The 22,079-nt window shown below is 39.8% G+C and overlaps 1 protein-coding gene across 3 annotated transcripts in view; it reads left to right on the top strand.

Annotated features, from left to right (window-relative positions):
• Positions 1–22,079, top strand: part of SPTLC3 (serine palmitoyltransferase long chain base subunit 3) — a 161,539-nt gene that overhangs the window by 91,507 nt on the left and 47,953 nt on the right. For all 3 annotated transcript variants that reach the window (XM_014585987.2, XM_006143659.3, XM_014585988.2), the window contains one exon: positions 13,436–13,541. In XM_014585987.2, the coding sequence (XP_014441473.1) occupies positions 13,436–13,541 (106 nt within the window). The remainder of the gene's footprint in view (positions 1–13,435; positions 13,542–22,079) is intronic.

Here is a 22,079-nt window from a genome sequence, read left to right as displayed (position 1 = left end):
ATGAACTGGAACAACTAAACTGGAACAATTAAGTACAATACCTGGTCCCAGACTGGATTTTGAAAGAGACAGGAAAATAATATAATGAGCAATACTGAGCCAAATTGTAAAATTGAAAGATAGATTTGATCAATTAGATAAGGGTATTGTATCAATATTAAGCATATAGAAATGGATAACTATAACTGTGGTTACAGGGACAGACAACCCATGAGCTAAAAATAGTTTTTATGTGTAAAGGATTATATAAAGAACAAAAAGAATATGTAACAGATACTGTGGTCCACAAAGTTTAAAATCCTACTCTCTGGCTTTAGTTGTATAACATCTTTGTTCTTAAGGAAGAGGCACTGAGCTACTTAGGGATAAAGGCTATGATATGTACAACTTGATCTCAATTCAGAAAATAATTGTCTGTGTGTATATACATATAGATAGACAAATGGATGAACTCAAAGTAGACAGGAGAACGAAAACGCAACTGGGCTAAAATATTCATAGATTAAATTGGATAGAGAGTATGTGAATGTGTGTTATAGTATTTTTTTAGAGTGTTTTTTTGTTTGTTTGTTTTGTTGTTATAGGGCACATGCACTTGCCAGAGACAAAGAGATAGAAAGCAAGAAATCATCCCCCCAGGGTAATGGAGATAGAAAGCAAGAAATCATCCTCTCAGGGTAATAGCAATGTTTCAATCCCTTCTCCTTTCAGGATGTTGGGCACACACACCCAGCATGAGTTTTAAGACACCGGCTCCAGTTGAACTTCAGTCAACTATGTGGGAGTCCAGCAAAGTAACCATTATGCCATCTGCTGGTCCCGGTATTCTTATTCTTAACAATTTTTCTGTTAAGTTTGAAATTATTTCTAAATGAAATTTTGTGTTAAATTCTTGATTCTTTTTTTTAACTTTATATATTTATTTCTCCTATGACCAAGAGAGACACACTCAGGAAGAGAAACAGAAACAGAGTGAGAAACCCAGTGCCTCCAATGGGGTCGTGATGCTATGAGCCACCCCAACTTCAGCCAAACATGGGTGTACCCAGTGTGTTCACACTGGGTGTGTTCTGGATGTGAATACAAGGGAAATTTTCCATGTAGGTCAGCCTCACATAGTTGTTCTACCTTGGGAACATTTTACCACTCATTACTGTCCCCAGTAAATCCTACTTCTTTACTGAAATTATAATCCCAGAGTTAAACTTTAATCTTCTAATATTACAAAGCTCCTAAAACATTCAGTGACTTATTCCTTATGCCTTTTGTTTTTACTCCCAGAAAACAGATAATAGTCATTACCTATAGCTTTATAATAAATGTTAGCCATAGTTATTTTATACCAGCAACTGTCTTTTATTGGAAATTTAGTGCTAAATGCTGAGCTAATGGCCTCCTCTTACTTTTTTTTTTTTTTTTTTTTCTGTAGGGCATGTGCACTCACTTAAGAGAGACAGAAAGGAAGAGGGAAAGTAAGAAATCACCCCCTAGTGGGGGTGGCCACATCACAGTCCCTTCTCCATTCTCCTCAAGAGATTTAGGTATGCATGCACAGGCACCCAGCTCGATTTTCAAGCCACCAGGCCCAGGATTCCAACCATGGTCGGCCATATGGGAGTGCTGTGCCTTAACCACCACTCTACATGCTGGCCCTTATTTACTTATATTGCCTTGTGGAAAAGAGTTTACAAAGTAGGAGATTCAGGCTTAGAGATACTAAGCAACTTGTTCAGCATCACAACTGCTCAGTGGTGGAGCCTGGAACTATCTGTATAATTGCTGCCCTTCCCAACTAATTGAGAATTGCGTGTAGTCTGGGTCATAGTGTTTTATCTAACCCATGGAATTCTACAATGTGTGAGCTATAGTTGCTCTTTAGCTTTCTGTGGTAGGCAGCTAATGGCTCCCAAAGATATCCATTCTTTAGTCCCCAGACCTGTGAATGCTGTTAAGTGGCAAAGGGAATGAAAGTTGCAGATGGAATTCAGGTTACTAATCAGCTGTCCTTAAATAGATTATTCACACAGCTCCAGGGTAATCATAAGGGTCCTTAAATGTGGAAAGAGTATGTAAAAGAGTAAAGTGTCAAACTAACATAGTGCGAGAAAGATGTAAACAGCCATCTTTGACTTCAAAGATGGAAAAGGCCATACATAAAGGAATCCTGGAAGCCTCTAAAGGCTGGACAGAAAAAGAAGAAAAGAAAATGGAGCTTCCAGAAAGGAACCCAGCCCTGGGAACACCTTGATTTTAACTGTCAGATTCACTTCAAACTTCTGTCAGAACTGTGAGATAAGAAGGTTGTGTTGTTTTAAAGTCACTAAGTTTGTGCCAATTTCTTAGAGCAGCAATAGGAAAATAATACTCTTTCATTCTCAGAAACACAAAGCCCTTGTTCTCACACACCAACGTACTTCATACAACTTTGAAATAGGAACATACTCTCCCTGCTGTTTTATTTACATTGAAAACAGCCACCTTTGAGAGCTAGGTCCTCTAAAAGACTTTGTTCTTGAGAGGTGAGGGAAGTGAGTAGGTGTATGGAGAAAAGAGTTATAATGACGTCATTGCTGCTGGCTCTCTTTCCTGCTCTATTCTTCCCAGAGTACACTGCAGTATTATCACGTAGTTTACCATGCTTCGTTAGTCCTTCATATATATTCACACAGATTAGGGTGAGAATGAGATTGTTTAACGATCTGCAGATGTTGATCTGTCTTACTGTGTATGTAGGAGGCAGGCAACCAGTCCATAGAGAAATGAGTAACTGATGAGGCTGGTTACTAAGGATGTCTGCTTCCACCAGAACGTTCTTAAACCCCAGAAGGATGGAACTTCATAATCCTTTAATCCAGGGACTATCCTCTGCCTTATATTTTCTCTTTACACCTTAAGGATCCTTCCTTGACTGTTGGAAGAGAGGAAGTTCTGTTTTTAATGTAATTCCAGTGGATATCCTTTATTATTTAGAGAAGATGTAAGTTAATCAGAATTCCAGACCCTTACATTTTTAAGATTTATATATTTTAAAAATGCCTAAGTTGTAATGAAACCTATTCAGATCATCAAAACTTTTAATTCTATATGAATAGGCTTAACTGATAACTCCATTATATTCATCATTTTTCCCTATACCCACAAAAGTCAGAATAAGGACCCAAGATGACAAGATAGAAGTTCTGAAAGGGATCAATATTGGCACATTCGAAGGCTACTCCATAAAGAACAGTAAAGGACTCAGAGGCTCATTTTTAGTGTTGCTAAATTGAAAAGTTGGTATCATAGATTAGCTCTTCTGGGTAATAAATGCGAAGAACTGAGTCATGACTGTTATGTATTCACTATTCTCTGATGTGAGGCACTACATCAAGCCTTTTATACTTATTTCATTTTAACAATAACTTAAATAACAGGATTCAAAATTCAAACCCAAGTCTGTTGATTTTGTCTGGGTTCTTTTTGCCTAGCAGGAGATTCAGAGTCAAGGATTTGAGTAAAAGTCATTATTTAAGAAGTCACCCCAGGGAATACCAGTCAGTGAGCAAAGAATAGAGACAGAGAAAGGAAGATAGCCAATAAAGGGTGCATTGTCAAGCAAGTTACCAGAAGTGAACAACTGAACCACCATCCTTCTAGGAAATTCTTGGCTTCAAGGTCGATATCCCAGTGTTATCCCACCTGAGAGGTGACGGAGCTGGTGTATTTATCCACCAGCTCCATTTGTATTGATTAAGCTTCCTCTTCCAAGTATAGTATGCCCCCACAGCTGTTTCTCTTGGGCAAAGAATGACCTGTGTTTGCAATAAGGAACTGGGTTAAGGGAATATAGTCAGGACATGCATAGTATTTGTTAACACTCTTAACCACTAGCTAAGTACAGCTATTGTCAGGCCATATGTAGGATCCAGGAAGTTATGCCTTTTGTATGAAAAATAATTTAGCGTCATGGCTAATGGAGCCTTATCCTTTTAGTAGCCTGAATTTCAATTCAGAATGCTGAAGTTGGACCTATATATTTTTGCTGGCTAAGTACTAAGTAAATCTTCTATTTCCCAGTGGGCAGCTTCATTGAAACAGCCAAGGCCTAGGTTTCCTTAATGGGTCACCGGATGCCACCAAAAATATTCTCTAGCCATTGCATAGCCTACGGCAAAGAGTCCGTTTCAGTGGGGTCCAACAAGTTTGTTTTCCATTGTGGTTCTGGTGCATTTGGGAGAAATGAGTCAGAGCCCCTGTGGGACACTTGCATGCCTTTGGTAAATACATCCTCAGGTCTGACTGTACTAATAACCTGAGGGTTCCAAGACCTCAAGCCCTGAGTGTATTTTAACTCCCTGGAGAGGTTGACTTCTTCCTCTAGAGATTTGGAGAAATCAGGATTAAGTTATTTTTAACCTGAATCTGTTCACATTGCTGGTATAGGTTGAGTATCTCTAATCTAAAAATGCAAAATCTGAAATGCCCCCAAATCTGAATTTTTTTGTGTACAGACATGATGCTACAATGGAAAATTCCACTTCTAACCTCATGTGACTGGTCCCAATCAAAATGCTGCAATATAGTATGAAATTACCCCTAGGCTATGTCTGAGGCACGTATGAAACATAAATGAACTTTATGGATAGATTTGGGATAGTCCCAATATATCTCATTCATATGTAAATATTCCAGAATCTGAGACACTCAGGAACTCAAGCATTTTGGAAAAAGGATATTCAAACTGTAATTACATTGACTATAAAATAATATTTCTCAAACTTAATTGGGTACATGAGGCAAATGGAGATTTTATTAAAATATAGACTTCAGTTGAGTATGTCTGGGGAGGAGTCTGAGACTCTGCATCTAACAAGCTCTCAACTGCTGCTGCTTCAGTGCAAAGCCACACCCAGGATCTTGAGGCTGCAGGCCGTATTTCTCCATCTTCGCCTGAGTCACAAAGGGTTGGTTTTTTTTTTTCCACAAATCTTGGAGAAGAGAAGCAGTCTCTTCAGCTAAGAGAGTTGCATGAGGTCAGAGATCTGGGTGAGCTAAGAATTTGAAGTGGTTTAAGAAAAAAAAAAAAAGAAAGAAAGGAAGAAAATGGAGGGAAAGAATCAAAATTCTACTGAACAGTAATTAAAGACCAAGAGGAGGAAGAACAAAGAGTCCAGTGTTTTGCCGAGAAACTCTGAGCACTACCTCATCTGCAGAACAGGACTTATGAAGTCGTTCCAGTGGAAGGTCAAATCTGTAAACATGATTTCAACTACTTCACAAACTCTGACCTTTTAGATCTCGAGGTTCTGCTTGGACTCCTAAACTAGGTTGATTAATAAGCACAGTGGTTGCCTCCCTAACATTTAACTGTAGTTAACAATATAAAGTCCTTGTTGTGCTGAGACTCTTAGGTGCACTAACTCACTTAAGGGTCACAGCTATGCAACAAGGCACCTGCTATTATTATCCTCTTTTTACAGATGTAGAAGAGGCACCAAATGGTGAAGTGACTTGCTTAGAGCTCTGACTCTGTCATCCAGTTTTTGTTTTTTACTTAGGTTTTTGCCATAGGGTGCAGGTACATGCCAGAGACAGAAAAAGACAGAGAGAGGGAAAGTGAGAAATCACTCCCCCCCCAACCCCAGAGTGGGGGCAGGGATGGCCATGTCACAATTACTTTCTCCTCTTGGGATGTTAAGCATGCATGCACGTATGCTCAGTGTGATTTCAAAACACCAGTTCTGGGGGACCAGCAGTTAGAGTAATGGCTATGTCGCTAACCATGTTGTTGACTGTGGTTCACGTCCTGAGCCCAGTGGCTAAAAACACGTTGGGTGCATGTGCATGCGTGCCCAAGATCCCGAGAGGAGAATGGAAGAGAAGGGATTGCAGAGTGGCCATCCCCCCTGTGGGGGTGATTTCCCGCTTTCCATCTCTCTGTCTGTCTGGCGAGAGCATGCGCCCTATAGCAAAATCTCTCCAAAAAAATAAAATAAAATAAAATAAAAAATTAAAAGAAAAAAACAGTTCTGAACTTGAATGGTGGTTGACCACGTGGGAGTCCAATACCTTAACCACAATGCCACCTCACCTGCTGGCCCCTGGAGTCCAGTTTTGAAGCACAGTGTACTTTTCTCTCCTTTCCCAGGCTTTCCTGCCCTCTACATCCCCCAGAAGGTAGAGTGGTCTCTCTTTCTCTGTCCATCTCCACCCAGGTAAGAGCAGCTTAGTTAGGCAGGTGCAGCCGGCCACCCACCTTGCTGAGACCCTGACCACTGGATTTCCACACTGTTCTCTGAATAACATCTTACCTTCCTGCATGGACCCCACTCACTTAGGTATCCCATCTCAGCACTTTGTTTAGTTCTGTAGGTCTCCCTGAGGATCAGAGTCGTGCATGCTACATCAAGTCCAGAGCTTGAGTGCATGGGACATTATGTCCCTACAATCTAGGCTCTGCTTGTCCTTCATCTCATTCCTCCAAGGTCAAAAAGTTGCTGATTTGACTTTCTCTCCAAACAGAGGTTTAGCAGTTTATACTCCTACTGCTTCACACTCAAACCTAGCCCAAGTTCTGTGCTCCCTACTGCCTTTACATTCTTATAAGAAGACCAGCCTTGAGGGGCCAGCAGGTGGCATAGTGGTTAAGGCACTTAGACTGCTACTTGGTCAACAGTGATTTTAGTCCTGGACCTGGAGGCTTGAAACTCATGCTGGATATGTGTGCATGCATGTGCAAAATTCCAACAGGAAAATGAAGGAGAAAGGATTGTGGCATGGCCATTCTCCGTGTGGGAGGTGGAGGGGATGACTTTTCACTCTTTCTCTGTCTCTCCAGCAAGTGCATGCCACCTTATAGCAAAAATCTCTTAAAATAAAGAGGGGTGGGGGAAGGGGGACAGCCTTGAATGACAAAGAATAAACCACCTATCACACTAGCAAGCATGGGGAAAGTAATGGTTGTAGCTACAGGGCCCCAGATCCAGAAGAGGAAGAGCACATTGAAAAATGAGTGGTAGAGAAAAATCTCACATTAAATTTAGGCTTTGAGTGAAATCACAGTTGCACAAGAGAAGAGGACAGAAAAGGCCATGGCAAAAGACACCGTATTGTCACTCTACTATAAAATAAGAACAGAGCTAGTTGTCTGGCCTATCTTTAAGAAGATATAATTTGAACTACACCCAACCTACTCATGATCTGAACTACACTCACCCTTCTGGTTTCCTGGTTTCTTCGTGTTTCTTTTCGTAAGACCGTATCTGCAACTTTCCCAGATCCAAGAGACTTGTTGATATTACCAGAGCTTTGAATTTAAGGACAGGACAGGCTCAGGCTTGCCAAACACACTTGGCACCTAAACCTGATGCACATTTTTACACATGGTGGATTATCCTGGGTACTTTGTAATTCAATAATCCATTTAACTATGCCTATGAAAGACAAGAACTGCTTTTCCCAAGCTCCTAGAATGTGGTTGAATATTCAGTTATTAAAAACTTTAAAATATTTAGAGATTTAGTTAAAAAACTTTCATTTTTAATACCTAAATATTTAGAACCCTTACGGCACCCCAATCATCTCAGTCTACAAAGTGAAGGAAACTTCCCTGCTGACTCAGACTTTGTGATGAGCAATGTCCAAGGCATTGTCGAAGCTCAAATTTGTGGTGACCTCACTCCATAGTATGTAATTATAACTTTCAAACACATTGTACAATCATGCTATGTCTGTGCACCTTGATGGTGTCAAATTTATTCTGTCTCTGAGTTTTCTTATAAACCAACAAGCATGGGTTTGTTTGAGGGCTTTTGTTCTTTGGTTTTTGTTGTTGTTTGTTTGGTTTTTTTTGTTTTTCCCTTTCTTTTTTTTTTTTTTCTTACAAACCTCTGGCTTTAGTTGGTTCATCTAATCTTTCTTCCCTACTTCTCAGAGGTGTTATGAGGATTAACATAAGGCTAGTATAAGTGCCTTAATAAGCATGATTATTATAAAATCCCTTGAAGATGTTCACATGAGGTTTGTTGAAACAGTGGAATCCCACAAGGTTTACAGAACATAAATCACAATCCCCTGAATCCTATGGTTTTGTAACCCACATGCTGTCACTTTGTAAAGCAAAATCCAAAATATCAGAGAGGAAACAGCCAGAAGATAATGTGGGTCCAGAAAAAAAAAAAAAGTACTGCTGACTGATTTTCCCTTTGCTTCACAATCACATTCTGAGGAAACTGGGTGTTTCATGTAGTCCACCCAAAGTCTTTCTTGGTGGAATTTACCAGCAAGTGGTCCCTACCGTGGAAGGGACTGGAATTCCTCTTGCTTGCATCTGTTGAATACATAAAAACACATCCTAGTCTTAGAAAAGTTTACTTTCATGTTCTGCTTGTTATTAAAAAAAATAGAGGGAAATTTTATTTTTAGGACTAGCAGTGTTCATTTTAAAACTATGCCTGATAATCCTGAACTGATTCTGTAGGATGTATGTGACCTTTTAGATGCAAAACAATACAATAGCCTCTTGATCTGAAAATTTTCAAAAATCTTAAAATAGTGTACTCATTTTGTGTAGTTTATTTTTCTATTTCTTCCATGAGCAAGGAAGACACACAGAGATAGAGCCAGAACAACCCTAGCAGGGTCTTGATGATCCATCCCCAGCTTCAGCCAGCCATGAATGTGTGCATTCATGTCGCTGGCATACTCGGGAAAGTCTCCTGTCAGGAACTCAGAACCATCCCATGTGGGTCAGCCTCACTGAGTGTCTCGTTTTATTACTGGACCACCATTCAGCCCCCTTATTTTATCATGACTGTTACTTCAATCCACTTGGACTCACTTTTATTACTACAGCATTGGAGCCACATTCATCAAGTGTCATGTCTGGACACAAGCTATAAATTCCAAGTCCCGAAAGGAAAAACATCCTTTTTATAGAAATATTTACCTTCATTATCCTTTTCTTCCACTGAGAAGCTAACAGGCCTATGTAGATTATAGAAAAGGGAGACTAGTTCCCCCAATCACATGGATTCCCCAACAATTTTGGGATTCAGCCCAAAGCAGAAATGAAAACAAGATATCCATACAGGTGGAGGTTTATTATCCCTGAAATTTTCAAAACAACAAAGCTGGTTATTGTTTCTTTAGCTGCCATCTAGTGGTTAATGGTGTAGTGTCAATGAAATATGTTTGGGGAACATTGAGAGATCTGCCTCTCTTTAAAACAAAAAACACAGTTCAAGAAATATTACCGACACGAAGCAACTATCGTTTCTATTAATTCTTATCTATTAATTCAAAAGTTGCATTACCTTTCCTGTCTCCTGGCCTACATCCTTTCTTTGTGCAAATAAAAGTGATCTGATCATCAAATATTGAATTTACACTAATACTAGACACTAGGAGTACAGCTAGAAGGACAAAGAATTTAAGGTCCCTGTCTTCTAGGGAGGAAAAGCATAAAAGCTAAAAACAAATAACAAGTCACATGATGAGTGCTTAAAAGAGTATGAGAAGACTTCAAAGGGTTTATGGAAAAATGGAATTCAAGTACAAATGTCTTGGATCGGCTCCATAGCCTAGTGTTCAAGGGAACTGGATACTACATGGTCAACTGCAGTTTGAATCCCAGTGCTAGTGGGGCTAGTGTGTGTGTGTGTGTGTGTGTGTGCTTAAATCATGATGGGATGACAAAATGGAGAAGAAGGGACTGTGGTCTGACCATGCCCCCATTGGGAGATGCTATCTGCCTCCCCCACCTCCCATGTGGGAAGCATGTATGCCCTCTGGCAATTTTTTTAAAAACTGCCAGTTTATTTTGGTGCAAAAAACATCTGAAATCCATGCATAGTCTTTTTTCATGATATGCAATTTTCCACACACAGAATCCTTTATAGTCAGGAAAGATATCACCAAGGAAAAAGCCTTTAACTCTGTACTATTTTGTTGTTGTTGTTGTTTTGCTTTTAATTAACCCATTATAATTGTTCCTATTTACAAGGTACAGTGTGATGATTTGATACATGTATACATTGTGTAAGAATGGAGTCAGGGTATTTTTATTATTATTATTCTTATTTGTTTTTCTTCCTTTTATTTATTTTTACATTTTTCCACAAACATGTACTTTACATATCAAAAAATTTTAGCTCATACTCCATAGTTCTTGACAGTTTACAAACAACTTTCAAAATTTCAAAATACTGAATTTTAAAGATAATGTTCAAAATATCTTATAATTTTTGTATAATTTGGAGTCAGGGTATTTGGCATATCCATCACCTCATACGTCTGTCACTTCTTTGTGGTGAGAACATTAAAACTCCTCTCTTGTAGCTGTTTGGAAATATACCATTCAGAAGAGTTTGAATTGAGGCTTAAATGATGAGAATGATGAGTGGGAGCTCTCCAGATAAGAAGAGAGTTGGAGGCTGTGTGTTGGAGAACACTAAGAAACTATGTCAGGAAGATAGGCAGAGGTGGATTGGAAAGTGCCTTGTGAGACTTTATCAGGTAGCTATTTTATAATAGTAACAAATAACCTCAGAACTCCAGTGGCTAAAACAAACAACACTTTTTTTTTTTTTTTTAACTACTCATCACTGTGAGTGAGCTGGGATAACTGTGCCTGTAAGTCTCTCATCCTCTTCTAGGGTCATTCTGGGAGCTATGGGCTAACCTCACCATGTCCTTTCCCTATCTTCAGGTGAAGGTCAAGGAAAAGAGAAGAAATATGTAAGGCCCCTTCAGCCCTAGACTTGGAACTTGCAAAGTGTCTCTTTTCTGCATTCTATTAGCCCAAGTGAGTCACTTGGCTAAACCCATGTTAAGGGGCCTGGGAATGTCCTCCACCTCTTTAAAGGAAAGGACAGCAAAATCACATAGCAAAGCACTCAAATGGAAGATAGAAGAGAAACGGGTACAGTAATGCAATCGGCCACCTTGAATATGAGAGGGTTGATTATTGTGGGATACTGTGATATAGGTTGAAATAGAGAGATGGTTTTGAGTCATGGGTCCCAGAGTCCAAAGACCCCAAACATGCAAACTTCTGGGCCCATCCTACAAGAACTAACTCAGAATCTCTGGGTAGTAAAGTTGAGATTCACATTTTAACTAATTCCCCAGATGATGATTTCTAGTCACACGGAAGGTTGAGACACACTGGTGGATACTCAATAAAATAGAGAAAAGAAGAGATGAACATCAAAAGGAAATCAGTGAAAAGAGGAAATAAGTCCCACAAAGAATACTAGCAATAGTGAAAAAACAATAAGGGATATGAAATAAGCACTAAGTCCACACACCAGTTGGGAAAAGATTAAAACCTAAATGTGTGTATTCAATTGTGTCAAATAGGACAAGGACTGAAAAAGCCTTGCATATCGGGAACCAGCAGTTAGCGTAATGGTTATGTCACTGGACTCCCACGTAGTCAATCGTGGTTCGCATCCCAGACCCGGTGGCTTAAAACTCATGCCGGGCGCGTGTGCGTGCGTGCCCAAGATCCCGAGAGGAGAATGGAGGAGAAGGGATTGCGGCGTGACCATCCCCCCTGGGGGGTGATTTCTCGCTTTCTGTCTCTAATGTCTCTCTCTGTCTGTCTGGCGAGCGCATGTGCCCTATAGCGAAAACCTCTCAAAAAAAAAAAAAAAAGAAAAAAGCCTTGCATATCTGGCAATTAGGAAATATTTTTTGAATAGGATACAGTACTGACTCCAGGATAGCATTAGGCCTATTTTGCAGATGAAAAGGTGAGGGGGAGGGGGGAGAAATGGTGGCATGAAGCAAAATGAATTCCACCATCTTTTCCATTTCTTCTCTCACAAATCCCATATTATCATGATGAAGATAAGTCCACAATTAAACTGAATGGCAGGACCCAAGTTCCAGTCTGTAGTGGGTGGATGCTGGGCACAGCTTGGAAGGCACCACACTGAAGAGTGACTACTCAAAGAGATTCATATAAAGACACCTTAACTAAATGTGGTTTGCTTGAATATACATGATCGATTACACACACACACACAATTACATCTACAACTCTATTTTAAAGAAATATCTCATGATCTCATTGATGGTGGCAGATTGCATAGGGAAAAGTTAATGTACCTAATAATGCCATTAAGCTTTAAAGGAAGCCCTAAAATATATCCAGTCAGGGACTAGGAACTAAAAGACAAAGTGGAGAGCTCTCCATTTAGACAAAGAACTTCATCTAATTTGAGCCTAGATGAGTGAGTCACAAACCAATGAATATCTTCTTCTTGAGGGTTTGCCTACAGTGTGGTTTTAGATACAGTAGTATCTCCTACAAAGGGTTATTGTTGAGAAATAAATGAGCTTTTACAAAGAATGTGCTTAAAAAGGTGCCTGGCACACAAATAATCAATAATCGTAAGCTATTATTAAGGTATCTAGAGCTCTCCAAAGATTTTGCATAGGAGTGCTAATTGTCCCATGCTTTAAAATTTGAAACATCCAAGGCTGGGGTTGTTGAATGTTGAGAATCAAGTCCCAAAGCATAGGACATGAGGTCCCTGCCAGCAATACAGTGCTCCAGTAAACTCAGCTGAACTCTAACACACTTGTGTCTAAACAATTGAGTAGTAGTTATCTCTCTGTGTCCATTTTAATCTGGTAACAAAACTTAACCCTAAGAAATTTCGATCTCTTGGAGGGAGGAGAGGAAAGCCTCATAAAAACCATGAACTCACAGTGGCAGTTCATTCTACCGACTTGCACAGATTTTTATTTATTTATTTATTTATTTTTTGAAGAGTTTTTTGCTATAGGGCGTGTGCGCTCACCAGACAGACAGAGACAGAGAGACAGAAAGGGAGAAATCATCCCCCAGGGGGGATGGCCATGCCACAATCCCTTCTCGATTCTCCTCTCAGGATCTTGGGCACATATGCACACGCGCCCGGTGTGAGTTTAAGTCACGGGGTCTGGGACGCAAACTGTGGTCGACTACGTGGGAGTCCAGCAACATAGCCATTACATTAACTGCTGGTCCCACACAGATCTGATTATTCATCTTTTTTAAAAAAATTTTTTAATTTAATTTTATTTATTTATTTATTTTAATTTTCTATAGGGCACATGTGCTCACCAGAAATAGACACATAGAGAGAGAGAGACAAAGAGAAGGAAAGTGAGAAAGCAAACCACCAGGTCCAGAACTCAAATCACGGTTGGTCATATGAATGCCCATCACCTTAACCATCGTGCCACCTGCAGATCCTGTAACTATTCATCTTATAAGCCTTAAATTTTACTGAAAAATAGATTTCTCTTTCTCCTCAGGTGTTCTCAGATTCCGACATTGTTCTCTGAAAGTTCAAATCTGAGACTAAACCTACAAAAAAAAAAAAAAAGATGCCTCCTTAAAGTAGAAAATGACGGTAGAAAAGAAAAACTTCCTCATAACTCGATTTCTTTCTATTTAAAGATATACAAAGCCTAGAGAAGCTCCTGAGAGATGCTGTCATCTACGGCCAGCCTCGAACACGCAGAGCTTGGAAAAAGATTCTCATCCTGGTGGAAGGGATATACAGGTATGTAAATAACCAGAAGCACTTTAACACCCTGGGCCCACAATAATCTGAGAAGTGATGAAGTGTTGACCTTTCCTAGCTAAATGGAGAAATGACCTAAATATGAAAATCAAAAGAGGGAGCTGTGGGGAGAGCTACCCCTGGGAACTGTCAGATCTTGGGTCCCATCTTTTTGATGACTCTGTGCTTATGGTGGAGCTCCTTGGAGATGGTACACTTGGAAAGCCTTCCTCAGAAACATCTTCACAGGACATTACTAACTTGGGTTAATTCTTTCCACTATCTTTGGTTGCCCCAGTTTTAAAGACCTGTTGCAACTGAGTAATTCGACATCAGAATGCTTCTTGCCCTTTGTTTTTTGGAGAGGTTTTCGCTATGGGGCGCGTGCGCACACCAGACAGACAGAGAGAGACATAGAGACAGAAAGCAAGAAATCATGCCCTGGGGGGGATGGTCACGCCGCAATCCCTTCTCCTCCATTCTCCTCTCGGGATCTTGGGCATGCACGCACATGCGCCCAGCATGAGTTTTAAGCCACCAGGTCCAGGACGCGAACCACAGTCGACTACATGGGAGTCCAGTGACATAGCCGTTACGCTAACTGCTGGTTCCCCAGAATGTTTCTTGCCTTTATAACTGTAGTAGATGTTGCTGACGGGCAGCCCAGACATCTTAACTGGACAGTTTACCAACCCTCAGCTGCTTGCTGAACTTGGGCAATGATTAGCATTAGAATACAAAGGCCTGCCAGTTTTCATCAATGTAGAACTAACCTGAATTGCAATTCTCACACGAGAGCTGAAGCTGGGGGTGGAAAGATCTTGGCATCTGAAGCTATGTTCATGTCTGAGTTTTTCTACTCCCTTAAAATAAGCATATAAACCACCCTCTAAGCCAAGAAGAACTGAATTTTTATATTGCAAATTGAGAGAAAATTTGCTTCATTCTCTGTCTGAATTGATTATCATTATTGACATGAAAATTGTAGTCAAGCATTTCTTCTGTTGGATGCCTTAGTCCATAAGCCAAGGAAATATTATCTCAGAATGCGCATTCCTAAATTAATTTTCAAACAATCCTTAGAAGAGTCAAGGGAGATATTTTCCATAATATAATGATAGAAAACTAAAAAATAGGCTCAGCCACAGTGGCACAGTGGTAGCCCAATGCTTGCAATGCAGGAAACCATATGAAAGATCAGGGTTTGGTTTCCAAATTTAACAGTAAACCCTGGCCGGGAAGGCTCAAGGGTGGAGGAGGAACTATAGCTTGAGACATTATCGACAGTGTTTGTCTTTCTCTCAGAAGGAAGGAAGGAAAGGAGGAAAGAAGGAAGAAAGAAAAATGGTGAAAAATACTAAAAAGAAGGCAATGAGGGCTGCTTAAGTTCTCAACCAGGAGGATTATGACTGTAGAGGGGGTTTAGTACAAAGTGAGATTCCTTTATTCCAGCTAATCTAATCAATCCCTAAGTGAACATCAGTTGTTACATGAATGAATAACTAACAGCAGAAGAAATGCACCTCCATCTCTTTTTGAAAAAAAAAAAAAGTTAGTTCTCCCAATTTTAAAATAATGAGCCTGCTATTGTTTCATTTATTTATTTACTTACTTACTTATTTACCATCAGTACTTACCATCCCACTGGCTGCTGTTTCGGAAGTTCCCAGTCCTACTGAAGAATTGCAAAGTGGGCACTTCCAGTTTCTAGTAGCCCACTTTCTGCATCACTGAGCAGTACTCCCTAAGGCCATCCGTGAGAGAATATCCTATCTGTGAAGTATTTGAGATGGCTTTAGATCAATGGTTCTCATGGTGATTTTGCAACACCCCCACCCCCAATTTGGCAATTACTGGTTGTCACAACTGCGGTAGGGTATGACTGGCATGTAGTGGGGAGAGGTGAAGAAAGGTGCTAAACATCCTATGGTACACAAGACATCCCCCACCCCCAGCAAAGAAATTTCTAGCTCCAAATGTCAGTAGTGCCAAGGTTGACAAATCTTGGCTCTAGAATAATTAACAACTCACTGGCACTAAACTTGCTTCTTTTAGGAAATAACTTTGTATTGATTCTGCGCTCTTGTAACCTCAAGCATGGCTGTTTCTTCCTGTGTGATTTGTGCCAGCTGCCAGCCTGGGAGGGAAGCAAACAGTTCTTATCTAAACACCTGTCATTCAGGCCTGGACCAGTGGGAGGACAGATTGGCGGGGGGAGAGCAGGCTGAGCATCTCTTTTCACCAAAGTGAATGGAACCCAACTACAAATAAACAGAACTTGGCTTCTCTAAAGGAAAGTAGCATTTTAAACACTTTGATCATGGCTTTGAAATTAAGTGGACCACCAGCATTTTACTGTCAAATATTCCTCGTACTTACATAGAGAAGTTACTCTACAGCAGGCTTTTTGTTGTCTATGCCAGGCCTATCTCCTACCATGACATCGGAAAGGCAAGGGAGCCAAGTATAGACTTCTGGTTTCAAGCCAGTATGATATCTAACCAGTTTAAGTTGCACTATTAGTGGTGACTGTTCTGCTATTTGTTGTCATGTAATGAACCACTCCAAAGCACAATGGTTTACACGGCAATAATTTAGGATTTCCCATGCTACTGTGAGTGGTCTTGGCCATTCTTTTGCTCCACATGATGTTGGTTGAAGGTCATTCATAAAAAAAAAAGTTAGTTCTCCCAATTTTAAAATAATGAGCCTGCTATTGTTTCATTTATTTATTTACTTACTTACTTATTTACCATCAGTACTTACCATCCCACTGGCTGCTGTTTCGGAAGTTCCCAGTCCTACTGAAGAATTGCAAAGTGGGCACTTCCAGTTTCTAGTAGCCCACTTTCTGCATCACTGAGCAGTACTCCCTAAGGCCATCCGTGAGAGAATATCCTATCTGTGAAGTATTTGAGATGGCTTTAGATCAATGGTTCTCATGGTGATTTTGCAACACCCCCACCCCCAATTTGGCAATTACTGGTTGTCACAACTGCGGTAGGGTATGACTGGCATGTAGTGGGGAGAGGTGAAGAAAGGTGCTAAACATCCTATGGTACACAAGACATCCCCCACCCCCAGCAAAGAAATTTCTAGCTCCAAATGTCAGTAGTGCCAAGGTTGACAAATCTTGGCTCTAGAATAATTAACAACTCACTGGCACTAAACTTGCTTCTTTTAGGAAATAACTTTGTATTGATTCTGCGCTCTTGTAACCTCAAGCATGGCTGTTTCTTCCTGTGTGATTTGTGCCAGCTGCCAGCCTGGGAGGGAAGCAAACAGTTCTTATCTAAACACCTGTCATTCAGGCCTGGACCAGTGGGAGGACAGATTGGCGGGGGGAGAGCAGGCTGAGCATCTCTTTTCACCAAAGTGAATGGAACCCAACTACAAATAAACAGAACTTGGCTTCTCTAAAGGAAAGTAGCATTTTAAACACTTTGATCATGGCTTTGAAATTAAGTGGACCACCAGCATTTTACTGTCAAATATTCCTCGTACTTACATAGAGAAGTTACTCTACAGCAGGCTTTTTGTTGTCTATGCCAGGCCTATCTCCTACCATGACATCGGAAAGGCAAGGGAGCCAAGTATAGACTTCTGGTTTCAAGCCAGTATGATATCTAACCAGTTTAAGTTGCACTATTAGTGGTGACTGTTCTGCTATTTGTTGTCATGTAATGAACCACTCCAAAGCACAATGGTTTACACGGCAATAATTTAGGATTTCCCATGCTACTGTGAGTGGTCTTGGCCATTCTTTTGCTCCACATGATGTTGGTTGAAGGTCATTCATGGCAGTTCATTGAACTGAGAGTTTGGCTGGGTTGGAATATCCAAAATGACCTCACTCACTCATCTGGCCCTTGGTACAGTGTATTGACTGAGGTTTTATTGTTCTCTTCTACATGGCTTTCTCTATATATGTCTCTTCTCATTCAGTAGTCTAGCCAGAACTTCCTTCCAACATGGTGGTTGGCTTCCAGAAGAGAAAAAGCAGAAGTTGCCAGTGTTTTAGTGACTAAGTCTAGAAAAGGCACAAGATCATTTCTGCCACACTCTATTAGCCAAAGCACATCACGAAGTCATCCCATATTAAAGGGAGGTGAAACCTTTTGATGGATGGATAAGTGTGTATGTGTGTACAGGGATAGAAAGACTTGAAAGAAACCATCTGTAGCAGAGATCTACTATGGTGGATCAGTCAACCTAATGTTTATACAAAGTGAAGTCTCCATTGTCCATGAACTTACCTTTGCAAAGAGGTTACTTTACCTCACTTGCATGGAATCATGTCTTTAAATGAGATCATGACATGAAAGGATTCACTTCCAGATAGGAATCAGGGTCTATCTTTAACAGACCTGATTCCTCATCTGTAAAATAAACTAGCCTGTAGCAAGGTTCTAAAACCCTAAATCTCTGAAGAAAAACCTTGATAGAGGTATTCTAATTAGTAACTATCACCAGAAAATGAGGTTATTTCCAATAGGATTTTCCAAAGGGCCAAGGTTAGAAATATGAAATCAATAGTTCACAAATGTATTTCTACTCTTTAGAAGTATATTACTGGGCACACACACTGTTGATATTAACACAAAGCCTTCTTTAAATTTTAACTCTCAGTTTTTTTTCTCTTTCTTGTGATCTGCCACCATGAGCAAAGTAACCTCACCAGATATATCAATTCTTTTTATAACTCCAAAGGAGAGCACTGGGTCAAATAAAAAAGTTACATGCAGGTATCAGATTTTAAAAGGCTAGGGACCAGATGGTGGTGTGACCATAAAATATGATAGACACTCCACAAGGCTGACCCACCTGGGTAAGTTCTGGGTTTGGGTCCAGAGACCGCACTGAGAATGTGCCCACGTTCTGAAACTGGCTGAAGCTGAGAATGGATCATAACATTACATGTAAAATAGAAAGAAGTTAAAATTTAAAGGCATGCCTGGGAAGCTGGGTTCAAATTCCGGTGTCACCACCTACAGCTGTATGCTCTTCACAGGGTATCCCTGTAAGAATAGATGAGTGGATAAAAGGCCTGGCCAATAGAAAGCCTACAACCAAGGGCAGCTGTCTTCATTAATTCATTGGTTTTCAGTCAAAGAAGTTGTAGCTCAGGAAACAATAAGCCACCTCTGTAGCAAAGATGTTTGCTCTTCATACATCCGGAGGACAGGTGTCAGAAGAAAGAAACTTACATTGACCATGTATTTCTTCCTTGCTAAAGATTTCACAGGTACAACCTTGAGTAAGCCTCCCAGTTCCCCTGAGGTTATTATGAAAATGAAGAAACTGAGACTCAGAGGCCTAGATTACTTGCCCCAGAGCAGATAACAAAAATGAAACAGAGCTATGATTAAAATCAGGTTGCCCTAGTGGTACAGAGGCTCAATAAACAGAAGAGTCAGCCCATGTGCCCATATCCAGTGAAGTAAAAATGGAAAATGTGTGGTCACCCATTCAACTTTCACCTTTAACCTATCTAGGCCTCAGGTCCTTCGTCTGTAAAATAGGGTAAAAGTTGAAGTCAAAAATTATATGAATCTGTGATTTTTAGTTAAAAAGCATAATAGTATTAATTTAGTGTTCAGTCTATATTTTCCTTTAAGTATTATTTTAAAGTCACATTTTTCTAATTTTATGCCTGAGAAGTCTAGGATTCTTGTCAACATATAGTGGTTGAGAAATGTTGAAATTATTCAAAAATATACTGGAAGAGGGGTGATGTCCCCAGTAACCTAGACATGAACTAGCATAGTTGGAACCCAACTTTTAAAATGAATCAAGAAATAATATCCACCCCTTCCCTCAAAAAATACATATATAAACAAATGCTAAAGTCTCAGAATGCCATTTAGTCAAAGAAGGTAATTCATTATCCATCCCAAAATAATTCAAGTTGAAGGACTGAGACTTCACTGGTAAATTCTATCCTATATATTTATGGTTTAAACACATAAACACAAACAATATGAAGCAGTACTTTTTTGAGAGAGAGAGAGATTTTTGCTACAGGGTGTGTGCTATCCAGAGAGACAGAGAGACAGAAAGTGAGAAATCATCCCTCAGGAGAAATGGCCATGCATGATTTTCAAGCTGCCAGCAGATAACAAAAATGAAACAGAGCTATGATTAAAATCAGGTTGCCCTAGTGGTACAGAGGCTCAATAAACAGAAGAGTCAGCCCATGTGCCCATATCCAGTGAAGTAAAAATGGAAAATGTGTGGTCACCCATTCAACTTTCACCTTTAACCTATCTAGGCCTCAGGTCCTTCGTCTGTAAAATAGGGTAAAAGTTGAAGTCAAAAATTATATGAATCTGTGATTTTTAGTTAAAAAGCATAATAGTATTAATTTAGTGTTCAGTCTATATTTTCCTTTAAGTATTATTTTAAAGTCACATTTTTCTAATTTTATGCCTGAGAAGTCTAGGATTCTTGTCAACATATAGTGGTTGAGAAATGTTGAAATTATTCAAAAATATACTGGAAGAGGGGTGATGTCCCCAGTAACCTAGACATGAACTAGCATAGTTGGAACCCAACTTTTAAAATGAATCAAGAAATAATATCCACCCCTTCCCTCAAAAAATACATATATAAACAAATGCTAAAGTCTCAGAATGCCATTTAGTCAAAGAAGGTAATTCATTATCCATCCCAAAATAATTCAAGTTGAAGGACTGAGACTTCACTGGTAAATTCTATCCTATATATTTATGGTTTAAACACATAAACACAAACAATATGAAGCAGTACTTTTTTGAGAGAGAGAGAGATTTTTGCTACAGGGTGTGTGCTATCCAGAGAGACAGAGAGACAGAAAGTGAGAAATCATCCCTCAGGAGAAATGGCCATGCCTCAATCCCTTCTCCACCATCCTCTTCTCGGGAGTATGGGCATGCATGATTTTCAAGCTGCCTAGTCCAGGACTTAAATGCAGTCGGCCACATGGGTACCCAGTGCCTTAACCACTATACCACCTGCTGGTCCCAGTACTTTATTTTTAATTAATCTTAACTTCTCTTCTCTCTGTCCACCTCTCTTTGTTGTCTTGAGTTACACTTTGAGTTACACCAAAAAGCTTTTTCCACCATGTAAGTTGGCCAACCTGTGGTTGAATTCTCCAGTCTCCTAATGAATGATATAGTTTATGTGGAGGGAAAGGTAGTGAGAAGGAGATTTCAAAAAGGAGGCATGTCACTTAGCTAGTGCATTATGTAATAGAAAATACATAAATAAATTACTCACTGGCTTGCTGGTTTAAGAATAATTCACGTCTCTGCACAGACCTTCAAATTATCTTCACCTACAGTTGTGTTTTAGTTGTTTTTCTTCTGTTGAAATCAAAAGCAAAACACAACCTTCCATTCAAAAAGAAAGAATAAAAACATTATTCTTGTTTTCTTTATCATTTTTGGCACTGTTTTCTGACAGCAGTTCATGTGAATAACATAGATAGCCTTTTTATACATGCGCCAGCATCTCGTATAGGAAAATGTTCAATTCAAATTTGATAGTATTGAGAAAATGAAAACTTACTGCAGGTGAATATAACTCATTAATAGCTGAGTTCTCCCTAAGACTCTAGGCATACTCTGCATTAACTCCAGAAATCAGCAGGATTGTAAAGTCATTAATCTTAGAGAAAGAAATATAAACCAGGTGGGCAGGCTTCTAACATCAGCTAGAGCAGCCCCACGAAGATGGTTAATTAGCTGCCTAGAGTATCTATAAGCACTGTTCAATATTAACTTTGACTCCTGCTAAATTCAGTTTCAGAAAAAAAGAATGACTATTTGTGGCATGGTGAGTTTTTAGTACATTCGTGTATAACATTTTAATGATAGGAAGAAAATTCTAGAATTCCAAGGGCCCAAGGTCATTTATTATGTGTGACACCCACAATAACACCCACATGCCTCATTCTTAGAACATTCAGCACAGAGCATTTCAAGGGCTCCAGTTGCTCAAGTTAGGCCCCCTTGCTCTCATTCCCTTCTAAGCCTCTCTTCCTACATACATCAATTCCCCAAGCACTCACCATAGGTTAGGCACTTTACGAACATGATTTCTAGTCCTCATTACATTAAGCTAGTGAGGAGGATCCCACCATGATGCCTAATTTTATGAGGAAACTGAGGCAGAGAACATGATTTAAGTTGCCGACATCCACAGTTAGTCAGTGGTGTGGCCACAGTCTAAGTCGAGGCCGTCAGATGGCCTTACTCCCTTCTGCCCAATGAAAACAACTTTAATAAGCAATGACCTTTTTTGGTCTTTTATTTCATTAAAATCTGAACTCAGTCATCCCAGACCTACTGATCCTGATGATCTAAACCAACACCTATCAGTCTAAATAGACTATTTTGACCAAGTGGAACTAAAACTGAGGATTTTATTTTGTTTTGTTTTGTTTTCTCTTTACTATGTTAAAGTTATCCTAATAAATGAATTAGGAAGAAGGGAGAAGCTGGGCTGCTTGAGTTACTTAACTAGTTTCGAACTAAGTTGAAGAGTTGCTCGAAT

Source organism: Tupaia chinensis, unplaced genomic scaffold (genome assembly GCF_000334495.1).
Source record: "Tupaia chinensis unplaced genomic scaffold, TupChi_1.0 Scaffold000101_1, whole genome shotgun sequence".
In the NCBI taxonomy this organism is placed as follows: Eukaryota; Metazoa; Chordata; class Mammalia; order Scandentia; family Tupaiidae; genus Tupaia; species Tupaia belangeri.
The sequence above is the reverse complement of the archived record's forward strand: the minus strand, read 5'-3'. Positions and strand labels throughout refer to the sequence as shown.